The sequence below is a fragment of the Chionomys nivalis genome, chromosome 4 (genome assembly GCF_950005125.1).
Source record: "Chionomys nivalis chromosome 4, mChiNiv1.1, whole genome shotgun sequence".
In the NCBI taxonomy this organism is placed as follows: domain Eukaryota; kingdom Metazoa; phylum Chordata; class Mammalia; order Rodentia; family Cricetidae; genus Chionomys; species Chionomys nivalis.
The window spans coordinates 37,647,873-37,671,062 of NC_080089.1; the positions used below are offsets into that span (position 1 = coordinate 37,647,873).

At 38.0% G+C, this 23,190-nt stretch overlaps 2 protein-coding genes and 1 pseudogene across 3 annotated transcripts; 2 read left to right on the forward strand and 1 right to left on the reverse strand.

Annotated features, from left to right (window-relative positions):
* Positions 1–183: 183 nt before the first annotated feature.
* Positions 184–1,116, forward strand: LOC130873677 (olfactory receptor 8D2-like). Its single transcript, XM_057768560.1, has one exon. It carries the CDS (start codon positions 190–192, stop codon positions 1,114–1,116), a length of 927 nt encoding a protein of 308 aa, XP_057624543.1. The 5' UTR covers positions 184–189.
* Positions 1,117–6,461: 5,345 nt separating this feature from the next.
* Positions 6,462–10,114, forward strand: LOC130872744 (olfactory receptor 8D1-like; annotated as a pseudogene).
* A 3,024-nt stretch (positions 10,115–13,138) lies between these two features.
* On the reverse strand, positions 13,139–22,437 carry LOC130873417 (olfactory receptor 149-like). 2 transcript variants are annotated; one of them, XM_057768249.1, is made up of 2 exons: positions 21,541–22,437; positions 13,139–13,168 (listed from the first exon to the last, which is right to left on the reverse strand). In XM_057768249.1, exons 1-2 carry the CDS (start codon positions 22,435–22,437, stop codon positions 13,139–13,141), a joined length of 927 nt encoding a protein of 308 aa, XP_057624232.1. The 2 variants fall into 2 exon arrangements, with proteins under 2 accessions (XP_057624232.1, XP_057624231.1); XM_057768248.1 differs by lacking the exon at positions 13,139–13,168 and having other exon boundaries at positions 21,505–22,437.
* Between the last annotated feature and the right edge of the window lie 753 nt (positions 22,438–23,190).

Consider the following 23,190-nt stretch of genomic DNA (forward strand, 5'->3'; position numbering starts at 1 on the left):
TGTCATTGTATTATAATTTCATAAAATAAAAGAAGTAGTTTTTAAAGCTGCTTATGGAGTGCACAAAGGTAGAGAGAAAATCAGGTTATCAGGGATGCAATCCGTAAATGAGAATCAGAAATTAAGAGTGATCATCAACCCTTTCTCTCCCTTCTCCTTGTAGATAATATTTTATAAGTACTGGATATTATGAACCACTCTTCAATGACTGACTTCATCCTTGAAGGACTAACAAAACGCCCAGAGCTTCAGGTCCCACTGTTCATCTTGTTTTTGGTGATATATGTGAGCACAGTGGTGGGAAACTTGGGCATGATCCTTTTAATCACCATCAGTTCTCAACTTCACTCTCCAATGTATTATTTTCTCAGTCACTTATCCTTCATTGACCTCTGCTACTCCTCTGTCATCACACCTAAGATGTTGGTGAACTTTGTATCTGAGAAGAACATCATCTCTTTTTTGGAGTGCATGACTCAGCTTTACTTCTTCCTCATTTTTGTCATTGCCGAAGGCTACCTCCTTACAGCCATGGCCTATGACCGCTATGTTGCCATCTGTAGCCCACTGCTTTATAACATTGTCATGTCCCAAAGAGTCTGTTCCATAATGATGGCTGTGGTATACTCACTGGGTTTCTTTGGGGCTACTGTTCATACAACACGCATGACAATGTTGTCCTTCTGTGGGTCTCATGTTGTCAGCCATTATTTCTGTGATATTTTGCCCTTGTTGTCCCTCTCTTGCTCCAGCACCAGTATCAATGAAATACTGCTATTTATTATTGGTGGAATTAATACCCTAGCGCCTACACTGGCTGTCATCATCTCTTATGCTTTCATCCTAACTAGTATTCTTCGTATCCGCTCCACTGAAGGACGTTCCAAAGCCTTTGGCACTTGTAGCTCCCACATTTTAGCTGTGGGAATCTTCTTTGGGTCTATAACATTCATGTATTTCAAGCCACCTTCGAGCAATAATATGGAAGAGGAGAAAGTGTCCTCTGTGTTCTACACCACAGTGATCCCAATGCTGAATCCCCTAATATACAGCCTGAGGAACAAGGATGTAAAGAATGCACTGAAAAAGGTGATTGATAGAAAGCAGTTATCTTAAAATTGAGAGGAAGAAAAAAGCAACACATGAGAAGTTCTCTTTTCATTTTATTTTTTTTCCTTTAGAGAAAGCCACCATTATGTGAGAAATTGTTATGTCTCGTGAGAATGTCTGAGACATTTTTCTGCATTATCAATCAATATAATTTACTGATGGATAGTGTAATCTTTGTAAATATTTAAGAGGAATAGAAATTGATGGAGACAAAAGGGTTTAACACACTGAAACAGTTTGATTATAACAAAGATACTGCTGTCACTGACTGGACAATGGAGATAGCAAAGCTACGTTTGAATAAAAGTCTTCCATAGTGTTGGGCACATGGGCTCATTCATACACATACTTGTTTCTCTACAGCCACAGGTAGAACCTGGAGTGATGCAAGCTCATGACAGAATTCCAGCAGCTGCAAGAAGCTCAGAAATATTTGTGTGTCTCTTCTCTTGAAACATCTAGGAAGAGCATAGTGCAGTTCAAGCATTAGCTTTGGCCAGTTAAATCTAGTTTAATTAGATCTAGTTGATCTAGTTTAACTAGCATATAGCCACAATTTCAGCTTAACAAGTTCCTTACATTTAAACCACTACATTTAAGGAAATCATTACTCCAACTATAAAATTCAATATTAAATTCAACACATGCTTTGTCATTTTGTCATTACTTCTTTATGAAGAGTGGTTTCTCTCATATTTCACATCATAATATAAGCTGTATATAGACAAGAAGAGTTGCAGTGATGGAAGAAATATCACTGAATGTATTAGATAATGATATATAAATGGGAAATACCAGCCAGGTGGTGGTGGCACACACCTTTAATCCTAGCACTCAGGAGGTCGAGGCATTTGGATCGCTGTGAGTTCAAGGCCAGCCTGGTCTACAAGAGCTAGTTCCAGGACAGACTCCAAAACTACAGAGAAACCCTTTCTAAAAAAAAAAAATAGCAGAAAATGCCTTGGTGTCCTCAAAATAAAAGCATACTCTACATCTATGCCTCTTACATTTGGATAAACTAAAAATATTTTCTGCAAGTTATCTTCCATTTGTTCTTTTTAGCCTTCAAAATTTTATCTTGGGTCTTGTTTTCTAGCCTCATCAAATTGTGCTTAAAATAATATATATATGTATGTAAAGTGTGGTTAAATTTATTTGGATTTCTCATAAATAAAAAGATACTTAAGACTGAAGATTTCACTAAGTTACCCAAGAAAATCAGTATTGGCAAAATGTCTCTTTACAATGAATAAAGCACCATATATTGGGAAAGCATCCTGGAAGAGGAAGAGGAAGCAGAAAGAGCAGAAAAGCCTGAGGGGAGAAAGGACCTTTAGACAATGAAGCTTTCTAAATCAACATGATTGGCTTATATATGAACTTAGAGAGTGAGGAAGCACCACAAGGCATTAAGAAATATGTAACAGAGGAACCCTAGAGCTGAAAGGGAAAGTGGACACATGCCCGGTTCCTAACCCAGAAGCTATTGCCAGTTGATAAGCACTTGCAAGTGAAAATTTGCTTTCAGCAAGAGAGTCTCACTGGGAAAACAAATTACTCTTAAAAAATAGGCCCTTTCCCAGAAGTAGATGGCCAATAGAAAATGAACTCAATTCCATCTTTGAATTGTCTCATAATGTTATGACAGGGCTTTAACAACGTAGTTTTTAATTTATAATCTACAGGTATACAGGCCCTTGTCATATACTTCATATATATCATAGCTTCCAGATTAGTGTTTTTATTGGTTTCCTGAGTATGCAAATAAGTGAGTCTCTGCGTGTGTATCTTTTCCTTCTGCCTTTTCTTGGGCTCTTTTCCTTTTGTTTAATTTGTATTATTTAATGCTTTTCTGTCTTACTTTCTATTATAATATTTTCCCTTAGAACCCTGTTTATTTTATGAAAGACAGAAAGGGGGTGAATTCCAAAGGGAAGAGTGGTGAAGAAGTTAGGAGTGCAGGAAAGGAAAGCCCAAATCAGGATATACTATGGGGGGATAGTAATTATACAGTAAGTAAAATTAACAAAAATAAAAAAGCAGTCAGGCCTATGTGTGTTTCAAGCACTTGGATGCTGAGGCAAGAAAATTTTAAAGCTGAGTCATTGGGTTATATGCAAGATTCTACCTCAGTTACAACCACAACAAGCTATGAAAAATGAGAGACTGAGGGAAGGAGAAGAATTCTGTATATAATGGTGGGATGACAAATCTCTAAAGATATTGTTGGAATAAAATATTCAAAAACACAGGAACCTGATCTTGAGATTGGGAAGAGCCAACTTGCTTCTTCCCCAGTTACATGGTAATGATTCCTTGGGTGGCGAAGACCTTGTTTATTTCTTCTTCATGAACAAATCTCTTCTTCATGAACAAATCTCTTCTCCAAAGGCAGCTCAAATAAAATATTAGCAGACGTACTGGCGTTTTTTTTTTTTTTTTTTTTTTTTTTTCTGTTAACTTGCCACAAGCTAGAGTCATCAGAGAGGAAGGATCATCAGTTGAGGAAATGCATTCCTGAGATCCAGCTGTAAGGTGTTTTCTCATTTAGTGATCAATGGGGAGGGCCGAGCCTTTGTTGGGTAGTGCTCCTCCTGGGCAGATGGTCCTGGGTTCTATAAGAAAGGTGACCTGAGCATGCCAGGTGAAGCAAGCAAGTAAGCAGCTCCCCTCTCTGACTTCTCCAACTCTTGTCTCTGGGATCCTGCCTTTCTTGAGTAATTCTCCTTAATTCTTTCAGTGATGAACAACAAAGCTGAAGTGTAAGCCAAATAAACCCTTTCCTCTCCAACTTGCCTTTTGTTCTTGTTTTTTTATGGCAGCGATAGAAACCGTAACTAAGAGAACAGTTTTGTTTTGTTTAAGTTACTCAAAACCAAAGAAATTATTTCTCTAAATAAAAAATAAGATAAAATCGTAGTAAATAACCAGCAATTGACATCTCACTTAATTTTGTATCTTCACAGAGAACTGACAAATACATAATAAGGACTGTAAACCATTATTACTCTTTGGACAGATGTTAACACGAGGCCAAGAAGTCATTCTTGCAGGCTGCTCTTAAATGCTGGGGACTCTAGTGGACTGGTGTAGATAAGAATGGTTTCTATTCCTAATAAGTTCCAAGTCCCAGAAGTATCACATAAAAGCCGCGCATCACACCACACAAATGCTAATGAATCTGGCAGCTAGAGTTGGTCTGCCTCAAGACACTGATAGTTTGAATTCTGAAAAAATGTTAATTTGTCTTTTGATTCTAATGTGTGTAAGAAAGCAGAGGGCACTTCTTTGAACATCATAATGATTATCTGTTACATGGAAAAGAAACCAAGCAATTTCTAAGAACTTTGCTTTCTGTTCAGTATCTATGTAAGTGCCCAGTCTCCTTTATGGCAACAGTCTAATAAAGGAAGAGTTAGCATAAAAACCATGTTCACACATATGCAATACCTCAGCTTTACTGAAAGTATTTCTTTCAGTGTTCTCTCCAGTAGATAATATCTTTCTTTCTCTTTTCCTGTCATCCTTTCTTATTTTTATGACTATGTCACAAATCATCTGAAGGAATGATCTTTGTCATGGTTGTGGTACATGTTATGTACATATTGTACAGAAAACCTCATTGGGGTTTCCACGATTCTGAAGCGTTTGATTTCCTTAAGTAGTTCTGTTGGATGTATGTCCTAGTACCTCTGGATCTTGCTCATTAGCCCCGACATATCTCCCAGAGAAAGAAAGCAAGGGTAAAGTCAACCTAATATGTCTCCCATGGTAAACAGTAGCTTGCTTCTTGTTAATGGTGAAGCAGGAATCTCAGACCATGATGAGAGATATCATTAATTCATCCATCTCAAACAATCCTTTGGTTCCTCCTGACTTCAGAAGCTCTAGCAAGAGTATGCCTCATGAGGTAAAAGCTATTCAATGTGACAATTTCTCTCAGTCCTCCATAACACTGCTTGTTACTGTCGGACCCTCACCCCTTATTCTCAAAGAGGCAAGAAGAAATTTCCTAGCATAATGTTTTCCCAGGAAGATAGTGGCCTTTCCCTCTCCCATACAGGAGATTCTGAACACAAGGTCACTTAGCTCAGCCCAGCCAGCCACCTGGTACAGGCTGATAAAGATGGCCTAACTCAAGAACAGTGGCCTTGCCCTAAGAACAAGGAGAAAGCTGACTTAACAGAATGGGGGGGAGCAAAATCCTTGTACCCATGTCAAAGCAACTTCAACGATTCTCTTTGTAGTTATGCCTTTAAAAGCTTACCCCACAGAGGAGATAGAACTCCTCTCTACACCTCACTGTAACAGGAATGGAGATGAGTTCCAAACATGTTTGTATTATGCTGATTAAACCTTGCTTATTACAGTCTGGGCCTCCCTGGTGGTCTCTCTCTGGGGGTTGTAATCTGGGCCCAACAGTTATTACTGTCCTTATGCTAAAATTCCAAAATTAAGAAATGTACAAAATCTAAATAATCTAAAAAGTTAATAATAATCTAAATAATAATAAATTTTCATCATTCTAGGTGAAGAGTTTAGCATGTAGAAGAAATACACAAATCTGTACTAGTTTCCAGCTGGTATATTTTCACCTCTCCTGCCTGTATGACCATATTCTAATTTTTTAATGTATAGGAAATATTGATACTCTTTTATATGTTGAATATTTACATTACTGAATTGGTTGGTCTTAGGTATTCTTAGAAAGTTGCATTGCATTCTTACTTTAAATTAAAACTCATTCAATGACTTCTCCAAATATTCAGACTGATCAGCAATAAAGTTAAGACTCTGTTGATGTTGAATCTATCCATAATTTCAGCTTTTTAACCTAATTCGCCTTTATGCTTTCCAAAGATATGGGAAAACACAGAGGTTATGAAATTATACAGTTTTATTTCCAGATGATTTTGGTACACACATGTTCACTCTGACTGGCAAAGTAATATGGAAATGTTTATCTGAAATCTTGAGTACTTCTCTGTTTGCTTTATTCTTTGTATTCTCAGATCATCTTGAGACTACAGTGTGGAGCATGTACCTCAAAGTTGTTCACACAAGTGGTTCTTTCCTTTGAGATGTGCTTTAGGGAAATATTTTTCATCATTCCTCAATATTTTATAACCCTGTTAATAAGCTCTGTTAAAATCAGAATCATCATTTTTCTTTTCTGTTTTTTGCAAACCAAATTTACTCCAAATTATAAAAAATCCTGGTACAAATTATTGTTTGCTGCAATAATTCTCTTGCTGTGGTAAGCTGTCTATGATGAACTCCATTCCTAGGTAATTCACTGCAAGGGGACTGTCTGTTCCTGCTCTTGCACATATAATATAGAATTCCCCTTTATGCGAGTCTTTAGAAATCTGGACCAACCTTATACATCTGAAGTGATTCACATTGGCAATCACTCATCCTCTCAGGTTTGTGATGATTTATATGACAAATGTCAGTAAAATATCAGCTATGACTTATATAAATTGGTGAATGAATTGTTCTGGAGCCATATACTCATGTCTCACATCACAAATACAGTCACATTATTTGATCCTGGATATCGACATCAGAAATGCAGAATCCTTCAGATTTTTTAAAAAGAATTCAATACCATAAAAAGTTAAAGTATATGGAAATAGCATGTAATGTGAGTGGAAGAAAGAGGTGGGAAAGAGGGAAAGGAAGAAGAGGAAACCAGTGGAAGCTAGTCATTCTCTCCAGCCGCCCTTTCTAACTGTCCTCCACACTGTACACACACTGTCATCCAATATGGCTCCATCAGAAAACCATTTGACACTGAAAAACAGTGGATTTGCTGGCTTGTGATGTTTCTTAAGGGAAGAATTGCAGCATGTGACTTGTGACTGTAAGTTTTCAAGCCAGGGTCAAAAGCACTGTGGGTTTCAATTACTGAATTGGTCATGTTTATAGTAATAGATGTCTTCTTAGCATGTTCAACAGCAAATGCTCCTGTCTTATGATGATTATCTCTCTATAAACAACAGCATCTTTGCTTATGACCAGGGTGCTAAGCAGCTTACAATATTGAGAATGGTTAGGTGGGAGGAAAGTCTTGTTAATTACCTTTGGGTAAGCAACTATATCCCGGGAACCTGTTTCACCAGGGTGAAGTGGGGGAATGGATGTGTCTTCAGCCTTTACCAACATTGTAGGGAACCAGAAGGAGTTGTTTGAGTGTCTTGCTGAGAGTCATTTTCCTTCTTGGAGTGACTCATTATTTTTATACATGTTCATATCTACCTTTGTCCATCTGGATATAAAATCTATTTCCAGTGTAGTGAGATTAGGGAGTCATCATTTCTTATTTTGTGTGGATATTTTGAATAGATACAAATATAGATAGATAGATATAGATATAGATGTATATCGAAAAAAGAAAATCTGTGTAAGAATCTCCTGCAATCTTGTCTACTTCTTATCGTTATTTCACTTATTTTACTGAAATTTTGTATGGTTGACTCTGGTAAGATATGGTGCCAGAGGAACCTTTGCAGAGAACCATAGTAGATTGGGCCCAAACTACAGATGGTGACAGAATATGCATTGCAGACATACTTAGAGTGTGGAGTTCATTAAAATGGTGGGAAGAGAGAAGGAGAGAGAGAGATGGAAACAGAGAGATGGGGAGAGGGAGTGGTAGAGGGAAGAGGGAGAAAGGCAGAGACAAGCCTCTTCAGAACAAAATCAGGGAAAGAGGGAAATATCTGAAGAAGGCAGAGCTTGCCTGTTACAAGGACCTTTGCACCTGCATACAGTCAGGGTACTGATTGCCATAGGCAGAGAGGTGCCCAGTACACACACAAGGGTCAGGGCCAAGGTCTGCCCCAATACTAACAGAACCATTTAGCTTATTTTTGTTGTTTATTTTATTTTCAGAAAGGGTTTAACACTAAAACCCACATGGATGCTATATCCTATGCAGCCAAAACTGATCTCACAGCCGCAGCAGTCCTCAGTCTGAGCTCCTCAAGCTATTGATGTTAAATGAGTGAGCAAAACCACATAACACTCCTACTCTTCACCTGTCAACAAATGCTTCTTTCTCTCCATAGAAGTAAAAAGAATATTTTACTAATATCCAGGAGGCAAATATTTCTAAGCCAATAAGGAAACACCCCATTTTGTGATTGGAAATCACAACCTATTTTGAAAGATAAAGGGGATATCTAGAGGCTTACTGAACATAGATTTAAACAATTACCTGGAAATTTTCTAATCCCTATTTAAAACTTTTTTGGAAGAAGAGTAAAGGTCTTCCATAATATAATTTTAGTTGCATATGAGATCAGGTATGGTCATGGGGTTATTGACGAGTATCATATTTTCTATTTCCACAGAAATCTTCAAAGAGTGGGAACTGAAAATAATTTTGCAGCAGCTGTGTTTGTCTTGGTGGGATTATCACATTAGCTAGAGCTTGTACTGCACCTTTTTTCTTCTGTTCCTGAAAATCTATGTGGTGACAGTAGTGGGGAACTTGGGCATGATCTTGTTCATCATACTCAGTCAACTGCTGCATGCTCCCATGTATTATTTCCTCCGCAGTTCCACTGCCATTATATCCAACATACTGGTGAAATTTCCCAGGAGGGCAAATTTAATCTTCCGTTCCATGTGTGTGGCTCAGTTCTTTTTCTTTGTGATCGTTATAGTTTGCTGAGTGTTTCCTCCTAACTGCCATGGTTTATGATCACTGTGTGGCCATTTGCAGACCATTACTGTATAGTGTGATCATGTCCTCTAGGCTCTGTTCACTGTTTTGGTTGCCTTCATTCTAGGCCTTTTGTCCACCATTACACACAAAACTGCTATTATTATGAAGCTGTTTTCTAAATCCCACATCATAAGCCATTACTTCTGTAACTTTCTCCCCTCTCTTGGACCACTCCTGCTCTAACATACATCTCAAAGAATTTCTTCTACTTATTATTGCCAGCGTCCCCAGCTTGGTTTCTATCCTATCTGTTTCTATCTCTTTTGTCTTCATCTTCTACAACTTCCTGCATATCAGATCATCAGAGAGTCAGTCAGTCCAAAGCTTTTGGAAACTGCAGCTCTCATCTAATAACTGGAGAACTTTTTTGGCTCTATCACCTTCATGTATTTCAAACCTCCTTCAGGTAATGCTCTGTCAGAAGAGATGGTGTTCCCTGTATTTTATACCACAGTGGTCCCCTTACTGAATGTATAGTTTCAGTAACAAATATGTCAAAAAAGTATTGGGCAGCCTTGGTGGGGAGAGAAGTCTTAATGGGCAAATGATAGATGTGAGAAGTAATTTGTTCTACTTTAAAGATGTACATTCTGCTTATTTTTACTTCACCCTTATAATCTATTCTATATTACTGTTTGTGTTTCTGGGGTTGACAGCAGAGCAACCTCTATATTAGGCAAACACTATATTACCAGGCAACTTCTAGAATCTATTTTTTAAGCTATTTTACCATGTAATGTTGAATAAATTTTTCCAATAAAGTAGAAAAATTATTTTGTAAAACATTTATTAGTGCATTGACTGGAAAACTCATCTTTTGTCATATAAATGGTATGATATTACTTATTTTTCTCCAATATCCAGCTTTTCCTCCTATGTTCAGTTATTACTTTTCTGTGTCTGCAATAAAGGTTGTGAACCCACAAATTCTTCCTCTATCTATGAGTAGCTGTGAGTGGATCACTCTTGTATAACCTCAGTAATAGTCACAGGTTCTTTTTGTTCATGAATACAATGATTGTGTTTTAGAGGATATGCTTTTCCTGGCTTTTCCCCTATGTTCTACCCCTTACTTTTTTTCTGTCCCTCATGCAATATTTCTTGATCCTTAAAGTGTGTAGTAGTACAAATGCTTTGTTTTATTTTTCAGATCATATCTTTCACTTATTCTCAGAATCCCGGACAACCATGAATCTCTACTTGGCACTGTTCAGCATAAATGAAAATTTCTCTTTTAGTGTTGATAGGAATTTTGGCTTAAGGACATAAACGTAAATATTTAGAAAGCAGTTTAAGTCAGGCAGTGGTGGTGCCCACCTTTAAACCTAGCACTTGGGAGGCAGACACAGGAGGATCTCTGTGAGTGTAAGGCCAGTCTGGTTTACAAGAGCTAGTTCCAGAGCAGCTAGGACTGTTACATAGAGAAACCTTGTCTCAAGAAAAATAGAAAATAAAAATAGAAAGCAGTTTAGAATTATGTCTATGTAGATAATAAACTTTAGTCATAATTTCCCTCACAGAACTTATCTATAGACTACTGATGGGACCTGTGAATTTGAAAGCAACTATCCAGGTGTGTTACTATTGTGTCTACTAGATTCTAGGTTTAAACCCTAGGACACAAATGTTCTTGGTCATAACCAATGAACAAAAATAAATATACACAAATGTGAAAAGGAGATTAGTATGTTAAAGGGGATTAGACATGACTCAGAGGGAGATGAGACACACTAAAGTTAAGACATTTCCATGAAGCAGGATTTTAAAGACAGTTTAGTCACTTTCTTCTGTATCTTGCAGAATGTCTCACAGACTCTTTCATGAAGCAGAAACTCGGAAGGACCATCTCACCTTTAGGCAAGGTCAGCAGTCCTCTCTCTGTGGGTTCTTCATGTCCAGTTTATGCAACAGTCCAGGCAAGAGTAGTTTCTTGCCCAAATGAATAACTAACTCCATTAGGAGCCTCTTCGATGCCCATTGTCCTCTTGAAGTAGATTGGTGCTGCCAGGAGCAGACGTGGCTCATTGTCATGAAAAGTCCTAAGTTATTAAAACATTTTAAGTGCCAAATTCTGTAGTCTTTGAAAGATATGAAGAGTGCCTATCTAACTGAAATATATATCTATATATCTAGAAAGTCTAACTAACATGACTACAAGCTTGACTATTATCAATAATTATTCATTAACAACCTATATTTCCTAATTATGTATTACATTTTTTTAAATTAATTAATTAATTTAATTATTAAAGATTTCTGCCTCTTCCCCGCCACCACCTCCCATTCCCTCCCCCTCCCCCAATCAAGTCTTCCTTCCTCCTCAGCCCAAAGAGCAAGCAGGTTTCTCTGCCCTGTGGGAGGTCCAAGGACCACCCACCTCCATCCAGGTCTATTAAGGTGAGCATCCAAACTACCTGGGCTCCCACAAAGCCATTACATGCAATAGGATCAAGAACCCATTGCCATTGTTCTTCAGTTCTCAGTAGTCCTCACTGTCCATTATGTTCAGCGAGACCGGTTTTGTCCCATGCTTTTTCAGTCCCCGGCCAGCTGGCCTTGGTGAGTTCCCGATAGATCATCCCCATTGCCTCAGTGTGTGGGTGCACCCCTCGCCGTCCTGAGTTCCTTGCTCGTGCTCACTCTCCTTCTGCTCCTCCTTTGGATCGTGAGACTTCAGTCCAGTGCTCCAATGTTGGTCTCTGTCTCTGTCTTCTTTCATCGCCTGATGAAGGTTAATATTCAGGGGGATGCTTATATGTTTTTCTTTGGGTTCACCTTCTTATTTAGCTTCTCTAGAGTCACGAATTGTAGTCTCAATGTCCTTTATTTATGGCTAGAAACCAAATATGAGTGAGTACATCCCATGTTCCTCTTTTTGGGTCTGGCTTACCTCACTCAGGATAGTGTTTTCAATTTCCGTCCATTTGTATGCAAAATTCAAGAAGTCATTGTTTTTTACTGCTGAGTAGTACTCTAATATGTATATATTCCATACTTTCTTCATCCATTTTTCCATTGAAGGACATCTAGGTTGTTTCCAGGTTCTGGCAATTACAAACAATGCTGCTATGAACATAGTTGAGCATATACTTTTGTTGTATGTTTGGGCATCTCTTGGGTATATTCCCAATAGTGGTATTGCTGGGTCAAGAGGTAGGTTGAACCCGACTTTCCTGAGAAACCGCCACACTGCTTTCCAAAGTGGTTGCACAAGTTTGCATTCCCACCAGCAATGGATGAGAGTGCCCCTTTCTCCACAACCTCTCCAGCAGAGGCTATCATTGGTGTTTTTGCTTTTAGCCATTCTGACCGGTGTAAGATGGTATCTTAATGTTGTCTTGATTTGCATTTCCCTGATTGCTAAGGAAGTTGAGCATGATCTTAAGTGACTTTTGGCCATTTGAACTTCTTCTGTTGAAAAGTCTCTGTTCAGCTCAGTGCCCCATTTTATAATTGGATTGATTAACCTTTTACGGTCTAATTTCTTGAGTTCTTTGTATATTTTGGATATCAGACCTTTGTCAGTTGCGGGGTTGGTGAAGATCTTCTCCCAGTCAGTGGGTTGCCTTTCTGTCTTAGTGACAGTGTCCTTTGCTTTACAGAAGCTTCTCAGTCTCAGGAGGTCCCATTTATTCAATGATGTCCTTAGTGTTTGTGCTGCTGGGGTTGTACGTAGGAAGTGTTCTCCTGTGCCCATGTGTTGTAGAGTACTTCCCACTTTCTCTTCTATCAGATTCAGTGTGTTTGGACTGATATTGAGGTCTTTAATCCATTTGGACTTGAGTTTTGTGCATGGTGATATATATGGATCTATTTTCATTCTTCTACAGATTGACTTCCAGTTTTGCCAGCACAATTTGTTGAAGATGCTCTCTTTTTTCCATTGTATACTTTTAGCTCCTTTATCGAAAATCAGGTGTTCATAGGTTTGTGGGCTAAAGTCAGGGTCTTCTATTCTATTCCATTGGTCGACTTCTCTGTTTTTATGCCAGTACCAAGCCGTTTTCAGTACTGTAGCTCTGTAATAGAGTTTGAAGTCAGGGATGGTAATGCCTCCAGACAATCCTTTATTGTATAAGATTGTTTTGGCTATCCTGGGTTTTTTGTTTTTCCATATAAAGTTGATTATTGTCTTCTCCAGATCTGTGAAGAATTTTGATGGGATTTTGATGGGGATTGCATTGAATCTATAGATTGCTTTTGGTAGAATTGCCATTTTTACTATGTTGATCCTCCCAATCCAAGAGCAAGGGAGGTCCTTCCATTTTCTGGTGTCCTCTTCAATTTCTTTCTTCAAAGACTTAAAGTTCTTGTCAAATAGATCTTTCACTTCCTTGGTCAGAGTTACCCCAAGGTATTTTATGCTATTTGTGGCTATCGTGAAAGGTGATGCTTCTCTGATTTCCCTCTCTGCTTCCTTATCCTTAGTGTATAGGAAGGCAACTGATTTTTTGGAGTTGATTTTGTATCCTGCCACATTACCAAAGGTGTTTATCAGCTGTAGGAGTTCTTTGGTAGAGTTTTTGGGGTCGGTTATGTATACTATCATATCATCTGCAAATAATGAAAGCTTAACTTCTTCCTTTCCAATACGGATCCCCTTGATCCCCTTATGTTGTCTTATTGCTATTGCTAGAACTTCAAGCACTATATTGAAGAGGTATGGAGAGAGTGGACATCCTTGTCGTGTTCCTGATTTAATGGGATGGCTTTGAGTTTTTCTCCATTTAATTTAATGTTAGCTGTCGGCTTGCTGTAAATAGCTTTTATTATATTTAGGTATGACCCTTGTATCCCTAATCTCTCCAAGACCTTTATCATAAAGGAGTGTTGAATTTTGTCGAATGCTTTTTCAGCATCTAATGAAATGATCATATGGTTTTTTTCTTTCAGTTTATTTATATGGTTGATTACATTGATAGATTTGTGTATGTTGAACCAGCCCTGCATCTCTGGAATGAAGCCTACTTGATCATAATGGATAACTTTTCTAATGTGTTCTTGGATTCGGTTTGCCAGTATTTTATTGAGAATTTTTGCGTCGATGTTCATGAGTGAGATAGGCCTGTAATTCTCTTTCTTGGTTGGGTCTTTGTGTGGTTTTGGTATCAGGGTAACTGTAGCTTCATAAAAGGAATTTGGCAATGACTCTTCTGTTTCTATATTGTGAAATACATTAAGAAGTATAGGTATTAGCTCTTCTTGGAAGTTCTGGTAGAATTCTGCATTGAAACCATCTGGCCCTGGGCTTTTTTTGGAAGGGAGATTTTTGATAACTGTTTCTAATTCTTCGCGACTAACAGGTCTATTTAGATCTTTCACCTGGTGTTGGTTTAGGTTTGGTATATGGTACTTATCTAAAAAAGTGTCCATTTCTTTTGCATTTTCCAGTTTTGTGGCATACAGGCTTTTGTAGTAAGATCTAATGATTCTCTGAATTTCCTCTGTGTCTGTGGTTATGTCCCCCTTTTCATTTCTGATCTTATTTATTTGCGTGTTCTCTCTCTGTCGTTTAATTAGTTTGGATAGGGGTTTGTCAATCTTGTTGATTTTCTCCAAGAACCAACTTTTTGTTTCATTGATTCTTTGGACTGTTTTCTGTGTTTCTATTTTGTTGATTTCTGCCCTCAGTTTGATTATTTCCAGTCTTCTACTCCTCCTGGGCGCGTCTGCTTCTTTTTTTTCTAGAGCTTTCAGGTGTGCTGTTAAGTCCCCAATGTATGCTTTCTCCATTTTCTTTAAGTGGGCACTTAGTGCTATGCACTTTCCTCTTAGCACTGCTTTCATCGTGTCCCATAGGTTTGAGTATGTTGTCTCTTTGTTTTCATTAAATTCAAGGAAGACTTTAATTTCTTTCTCAATTTCTTCCTTGACCCAGGTGTGGTTCAGTAGTTGACTGTTCAGTTTCCATGAGTTTGTCAGCTTTCTGGGGGTAGCTTTGTTGGTGGCTTCTAACTTTAATCCGTGGTGATCTGATAAGACACAGGTGGACACTGATATTTTTTTGTATCTGTGGAGGTTTCCTTTGTTTCCAAGTATGTGGTCAATTTTCGAGAAGGTTCCATGAGCTGCAGAGAAGAAGGTGTATTCTTTCCTATTTGGGTGGAGTGTTCTATAGATGTCTGTTAAGTCCATTTGATTCATTACCTCCAACAATTCTCTTAATTCTCTATTAGTTTTCTGTCTGATTGACCTGTCCATTGGTGAGAGAGGTGTGTTGAAGTCTCCTACTACTAGTGTGTGTGATTTGATGTCTGCCTTGAGTTTTAGCAATATTTCTTTTACATAAGTGGGTGCTTTTATATTAGGGGCATAGATATTCAGCATTGAGACTTCATCCTGCTGAATCGTTCCTGTTATGAGTATAAAGTGTCCCTGTCGATCTCTTCTGATTGATTTTAGTTTGAAGTCAGTTTTGTTAGAAATTAGTATGGCCACACCTACTTTTTTCTTAGGACCATTTGCTTGAAAAACCTTTTCCCAACCCTTTACTCTGAGTAGATGCCTGTCTTTGTGGTTGAGATGAGTTTCTTGCAAACAGCAGACTGTTGGATCCTGTTTTCGTATCCAGTCTCTTAGCCTGTGCCTTTTTATTGGTGAATTGAGACCATTAATATTAAGTGATATTAATGACCAGTGGTTGTTAACTCCGGTTATTCTTACTGCTTTTGGTAGAAGAGTTTGTGTGTCTCCCTTCTTTGAGTTGTGCTGTTGAAGGGTCGCTAGATGCCTGGGTTATTGTAGGCAGTGTTGGCAATGTTGGATTCCTTGGGTTGTGATTTTCCTTCTATTACTTTCTGTAGGGCTGGATTTGTGGCAACGTATTGTTTAAATTTGGTCTTATCCTGGAATGTCTTGTTTTCTCCATTGATAGTGAACGATAGCTTGGCTGGGTATAGTATTTTGGGTTTGCATCCATGGTCTCTTAGTTTCTGTAGTACCTCTATCCAGGACCTTCTGGCTTTCATGGTTTCCATAGAGAAGTCAGGTGTAAGTCTGATCGGTTTACCTTTATAAGTTACTTGGCCTTTTTCCTTTGCAGCTCTTAATATTCTTTCTTTAATCTGTATATTTTGTGTTTTGAATATTATATGGCGAGGGGACGTTTTTTTTTGATCCAGTCTGTTTGGTGTTCTGTATGCTTCTTGAATATTCAAAGGAATATCTTTCTTTATGTTGGGGAAGTTTTCTTCCATAATTTTGTTAAAAATGTTTTCTGGACCTTTGAGCTGTGCCTCTTCTCCTTCTTCTATCCCTATTATTCTTAGGTTTGGTCTTTTTATTGTGTCCCATATTTCCTGAATGTTTTGTGATGAGAATTTGTTGGTTTTGGTGTTTTCTTTGATCAGTCCGTTTATTTTCTCTATGTTGTCTTCAGAATCTGAGATTCTTTCTTCTATCTCTTGTATTCTATTGATTATGCTTGTTTCTGTAGTCTCTGCTCGTTGACCTATATTTGCCATATCCAGCTGGTCCTCAGTTTGTGTTTTCTTCCTTGCTTCCATTTCAGTTTTCAATTCTTGGACTGTTTCCATTACCTGTTTGATCGTTTTTTCTTGGCTTCCCAGGGTATCATTTACGTATTTACTCATTTCTTCAAACTTTTTGTTATACTTCTCATCCATTTCTATGAGGGCGTTTTTTACATGTTGTTTAAGGGACTCTATTGCTTTCAAAAAGTCAGTTTTTTCCTCTTCTCCTGTGATAGGGTGTTCAAGTCCTTGTGTTGTAAGATCATTGGGTTCTGGTGTTTTCATGTTGTTTTTCAGATTGTTGGGTGAATTCTTGCCTTGGCGTCTGCCCATCTCCTCTTACCGATGCTATCTATTGGGTTTGATTTAATTGTAGCGGGGCAATCTGTTCTCAGTGCAGGCTTCACTGTTTCTTGCCCGCACTATCCTGTATCCAGTGCCTCCGCCGCCCGGGCCTGCCTGCCGGTGCCTCCGCCGCCCGGAACTGTCTGTGCGCCGGTGTTTCCGCCGCCTAGGCCTGTCTGCCGGTGCCTCCGCCACCTGGGCCTGCCTGCGCGCCGGTGCTTCCGCCGCCTATAGATGACTAATTTCAGAACCTTGGGCAACTGAGGAGAGGGAACCTGAAATGACCCTATCCTATACTGATGAATATCTTACATATCACCTTAGAACCTTCATCTGGCGATGGATCGAGGTAGAGACAGAGACTCAATTTGGAGCAACGGTCTGAGCTCTTAAGGTCCAAATGAGGAGCAGAAGGAGGGAGAACATGAGCAAGGAAATCAGGACCACGAGGGATGCACCCACCCACTGTGACAGTGGAACTGATTTATTGGGAGCCCACCAAGGCCAGCTGGTCTGGGACTGAATAAGCATGGGTTGAAACTGGACTCTCTGAGCATGGCGGACAATGAAGGCTGATGAGAAGCCAAGGACAATGGCCCTAGGTTTCGATCCTAATACATGAACTGGTTTTGTGGGAGCTTAGCCTGTTTAGACGCTCACCTTCCTGGACGTAGATAGAAGACCTTCGTCTTCCCGCAGGGCAGAGAATTTGGACTGCTCTTCAGTATTGAGAGGGAGGGGGAATGGTGTGGGGGGTGGAGAAGAGGAGTGGGGATAGGGGGAGGGGAGTGGGGGGGGCAATATTTGGGAGGAGGGGAGGGAAATGGGAAACGGGGAGCAGGTGGAAATATTAATTAAAAAAGAATAAAAAAAAGAAAAAAGAAAGAAAATCAAGAGAAATAGGGGAAAAAACAGTACCAGATAAGTATCATAATTTCAGTCTTCAGATTCTACTCAATGTGTTTTAACCTTTCTTTTCAATTCAGAGTATGTGAGATCACTTGATTTTCATCTGTCTCCTGACTATCATGAGTCAATATCTTCTTATACAAAGACACTGTAAAGGAAATATATCCCCAGACCATCATGATGTATTTTTAAGTAAAATTTGTCATTCAATTAGCTGTGATATAAGAAGTCTCCTGAGAGTTTAGCAATTAGGAAAGAAAGATAACAGTTGTCTTTAATACCGGAAAATATAAGAGCTTTCTCCAAATTCTCCAATGAATGAATGATCAAACTAACTCAAAAATTCTTTAAATTACTGAGAAGTAAAACAACACTGAGAATTCAGTAGAAAATAAATCCAGCTACATTCCATAAACTGTTAAAGAAAGGTAATGAAGAGAAAGACTATATGTGTATGTACGAGCCAAAGGAGAGAAGATCTTAACTGAGATGTCTAATACTCCCAAAAGTTCAAGAAGCAGACTCGAAAAAGTGAAAACATAATACTTGATATAGAATGAGTCAACATTTGCAGATACTATTTTTCACAATAAATTTGAAAGTTTTGCAAAATACTAACAAAATCCCCATAACTTTTTGGTTCCAACTGATTTGTTTTATTTAGTGAAATATCATCATGCTCAAATTCATCCAGGGGAGGGTGAAATATGTGAAACTGAGCATAGGTAGGAAGGACAAGATCATTTTGACACATTATAAATTAAGAATTATTGCTGCAGTCAAAATAACAAATAGTTGATTATGTTTCATGACTCTTCTTTTGACATCTTCCCATAGACAACACTGATTTTCACATTGTCATAGTGAACTGGTGATTGGCATTTCTAAAATTTAATGTAAATAGAAACTTTATTTATATGTTCTTAGCTTCTATTTATTCAAAATAATCTTTTAAATATTTATCAATAAATTCATTTTATTGTTTAGAATACTATTGTATGATCTATCGACCTGATTATTGGTGATCACTTGGGGTTTTTTTTAGTCTACTCTAAATAAATTTTTTATCTCTTCCATACTGTTGTGATCACATATATTATTTAACCTAAAAAAAATCTAGTTGAAATATTTGTATATTATATTAAATGATCTTTAGCCATCCCTCAAACTGCAAATCTGTTTCTGAATGAAATAAATTTTAAACTTTGAACAGTTATAGATAAGAGCTACAGTTGGTCTAAAGTCAAAACTTATTACCATATTTCTATTGTATTCATATTTTATGTTTTTAAATTTGCTTTCCTCAGTGATAAATATACAAATGGGTTTTTATGTGCATATCGTTAATTTATTTCATTTTATCAGTTCTGTTGCTATAGATAAGATTGACTAATTCTACAATAGGAAGGTGATCTCTCACAGGGCCCCACAAATCTCAACTGAAATATTAGATATTGATATGATTTGTTATGATTAAGGTCAATCAAGATTTATTCATCTATGTTATGAATCAATATACTACCAAAAACGATGACTCTGTTATGATAAAAAGGATGTGTTATTATTCAGATAAGAACAACTCAGCTTTTCTTATTTTTACAAAAGTTTTGATGTATAGGTGCTTCAGAAAAGTAGCAAATGTGGAATCTAGGTTAAAGGCTTAATGTTTCACAAAGCCTTCAACTAAATTTTTAAGAAAAAAATAAGACAAATTAAAATAAACATCTTAAGGGAAATATTATTATATCGTAGTCACTAGGAGAAATATAATGCAAAAACTATGACAGGAAAAGTAAAATAAATCCCTTCTTCTATCTTCTATATATATTATGTTCTTTGTACATGCTACAAAATCAAGATGGCTTTACACCAGGCCATGCTATCTCTAGGCTCCACAGAGTGCCAGAACTAGTCCCTAACACCTCAGTAGTTACCACTGTATTTCCCTCTGTCAAAATCCTATGTAGTGACCAAGTACTGCCCAAAGTTTATGGGTTCAATAAATAGAAAATATCACTTCAATCATATTTCTTTTATTAATAAACACTTTTTGGAAATATTTACTCTAATTTTGATAGTATATTAAATCATTTTCTCCATCCCTTTGCTCTATCCAAACCTTCATACATACTGTTCCTTCTTTACTCTCTTTCTAAATCATATCATCTACTGTTCATTAATTATTCTTACATAGAGCTAGTGAAGTCATGGGCCTGGGAGAATAACTAACAATTACCACTTTACTACATCAACAAAAGATTTAACTACATTATAGTTTTCTTCATACACACAGTTAATAAATGTTCTTTTAAAGAGGAAAACTATCAGTATAATTTAAAAAAATGTACTAGAGATATGGCTCAGAATCCAGAACATACTTTAGACATCTCTCAAATTCCTTTAACCAAAGGATCTGAGGTTATATTTCGGACTCCAAATCACCTTCAAATATGCATATACTCACACAGGTACAGACATACTCACACACACAAAGTACATATATACATACTTACATACATACATAGATTTAAAAAATACAAGGACTCTACATGGACATCATTGATGCAAATACAAGGAATGGAAAGTTACAGGAAGATGCACATACCACATGTTTGTAAGCAAAGCATATGGAATGAAAAATCACCTGCGGCTTCGACTTTACATAAACATTTAGGAGTGCTGATGATTTCACACCAAAATTCAACTTTTTTTAGAAATGGAAAAGAAAAGATTCTTTCTTGTCCTTACACAGTCTCCCTCTCTACTCTCCCTACATTATCTCTCAACACTCTTGGTGTAAGACTAATACAACGGTTCATAGGTTGCTCAACATATCAGTACTCTGCTTCATTGAAAAGAGCATGACAAGGTCCCATCCAGGAGTAGGTTTTTGATACATGACTTAGTCATGTCTCAGCAACTACAAATGGATGGCAAAGCCAAAACTTCATAATTAATTGTAAATAATTAGTGAGATAATTAGAAAATCATGAGATAATTAGAAAACAATAGAATAAGGAAGAAATAAAGAAAACTAGTTGTTCAACTGGATTTTGGCAGCTCAGCCCAGTGCTCCAACTTCAGGTCTCTGCCTCTTTTTCCATCAGTTTCTGGATGAAGGTTCTATGGTGGCATTTAAGATACATATCATTCTGACTACAGGGCAAGGCCAGTTCAAGCACCCTGTCCTCTATTGCTTAAGGTTTTAGCTGGGGTCATCCTTGTGAATTCCTGGGAATTTCTCTAGTACCAGGTTTCTTAATAGGCATATAATGACTCCCTCAATCAAAATATCTCTATCCTTGTTCTTATCTCTGTCCTTCCTCCATCTTGACTATCCCACTCCCTCCTTGTTCTCCTCCCCCATCCCCTTCTCCACTCTTCTTCCCCTTCCACACTCTCTTCTCCCCCAATCCCCCTGCTCCCAATCTTGTCTATTTGCCCTTTCAGGTTGAATCTATGTACGGTTTTCTTGGGGTTCACCTTGTTTCTTAGCTTCTCTAGGATCATGAACCATAGGTTCCATATCCTTTACTTTATAATTAGTATCCATTTATAAATGAGTATATACCATGTTCATTTTTCTGGGCCTGGGTTATGCCACTCAGGATGGTTTTTCTAATTCCATCCATTTGCATGCAAATTTCAAGAAGTCATTGTTTTTTACTGCTTAGTAGTATTCCAACGCATAAAAGAAAACAAAATTAGTTGTAGTGATAATAGCATAAATCAAGCAAAGGAAGAGAAAAATTAAAACAATTTGATTGTCCTTGATGATAAAATAATTTATTAGTTCACCTTGAGTAATTTGCCCTCCATACCCATCTTCGAAACAGTAGTGTGATGTCTGTGTTACCCCTTGTAGAGAAAGGAAAATTATTTGAAGAAGAAACCACCACGTTTTTAAGGTAAAGGGATCTAAGCTTTTCTCTATCACTTCTTAGACAGAACTGACACTTGCTGTAGCACTTTCTTCAGAGAAGATTTGACTTCCTTATTTCTCAGGCTATAGATCAAAGGATTAAGCATAGGTGTGACCAGGTTATTCAAGACCTGAACAGCTGCATTAAGCCAGGGATTGGGAGTAGGCTGGAGGTATATGAGGACCACTGGCATAAAGGCGAGGAGGATGGCAGTGAGGTGGGCACTGCAGGTAGAGAAGGCTCGATGCCGACCCTCAGCTGATCGGATTTGCAGAATGGAGCAGAGGATGCAGCTGTAGGAGGTGAGGATGAGCAGGAAGCAGCTGAGAGGCATCAGGCCCACACTGATGAGCCCCACCATCTCCAGGGCTGATGTGTCTGCACAAGCCAGCTTTAACATAGCAGGGATATCACAGAAGTAATAGTCCACCACATTGGGACCACAGTAGGGCAACTGGAAAGTGAGTGTGGTCAGAAACGTAGCCTGAATACTGCCAAAAAATGATGTCCCTGTTGCCAGGACAGCACATACCTTGTAGTTCATGATTGCTGAGTACCTTAGAGGATGACATATGGCCACAAAACGGTCATAGGCCATTACTGTGTACAGAAAACATTCTGTACAACCCAGGAAATGGTAGAAGAAGAGCTGGCACACACAGCCTGCATAGGAGATGGCTCGGCTGTTTCCTGAGAGGTAGAATAGCATCTTGGGAGAACTCACAGAAGGAAAAAATACATCACACACAGACAATTGGCACAGGAAGAAGTACATGGGAGTGTGAAGCCGAGTGGAGGAGACAATTGCGAGGAGTATGAGGAGATTCCCCACCAGGGTGAAGATGTAGAAAGACAAAAACAGAACAAAGAGTGTGGTCTCCAGACCCTCTGTGTGCGGGATGCCGAGCAGGACAAACTGAGTCACCACAGAGAGATTTCTCATGGTTATGATAATGTCTGACTTCAAAGCAGAACACAGATCTCCAAGATACAAAAACTGAAGTCAAACCATATAGTTTTATCATATATATAATGGTTTCGTTTTTAACCAAAACCCTTATATTATAGGAGCAGATCTACATGGAGGCGAAAAAAATCCATGATGAGTATAACTGGGGATGTTAGTTTTTGCGGAGTTGGACAATAGTTTCTACAACATACACACAGTAGTTCTCAACCTGTGATCACACACCCTTTGGGAATTGCATATCAGATATCTTATATCTGAGATATTTAAGCTATGATTCATAACAGTAGAAAAATTAAAGTCTTGAAATTGTAAGAAAAGAATTTTATAGTTGGGGCTCTTCAAAACATGAGGAACTGTATTAAAAGTTGCAGCATTAGGAAGTTGGAGAATCACTGCTTTAAGACATACAGATTGGCCAGCCAGATGGTTCCAGGGATAAAGACACTTGCTCCATGGACTGAGGACATGGATTCAATTCACAGGACTCATATGTCAGATGGAGAAAATCCACTCCCTCAAGTATCCCTCTAATGTCCACATGCACACAGCATGCGTGCTACTACATACATAGACAAATGTACAGGCAAAGAAAAATAAAAGAAATAAAAGTAATTAAGTTAAAGATAAATAAAAATACACATAAACTGTTTATTGAACTTATTTTGAAAAAAGGTTAGCCAAATGTATATATTCTGAAGTATATTTTAAACAATGCTTTGCACAAAA

Excerpts from the sequence above, each read along its gene's own strand:
- LOC130873677 (XM_057768560.1), top strand. The coding sequence starts at position 190 with ATGAACCACTCTTCAATGACTGACTTCATCCTTGAAGGACTAACAAAA.
- LOC130873417 (XM_057768248.1), bottom strand. The coding sequence starts at position 22,437 with ATGAGAAATCTCTCTGTGGTGACTCAGTTTGTCCTGCTCGGCATCCCG.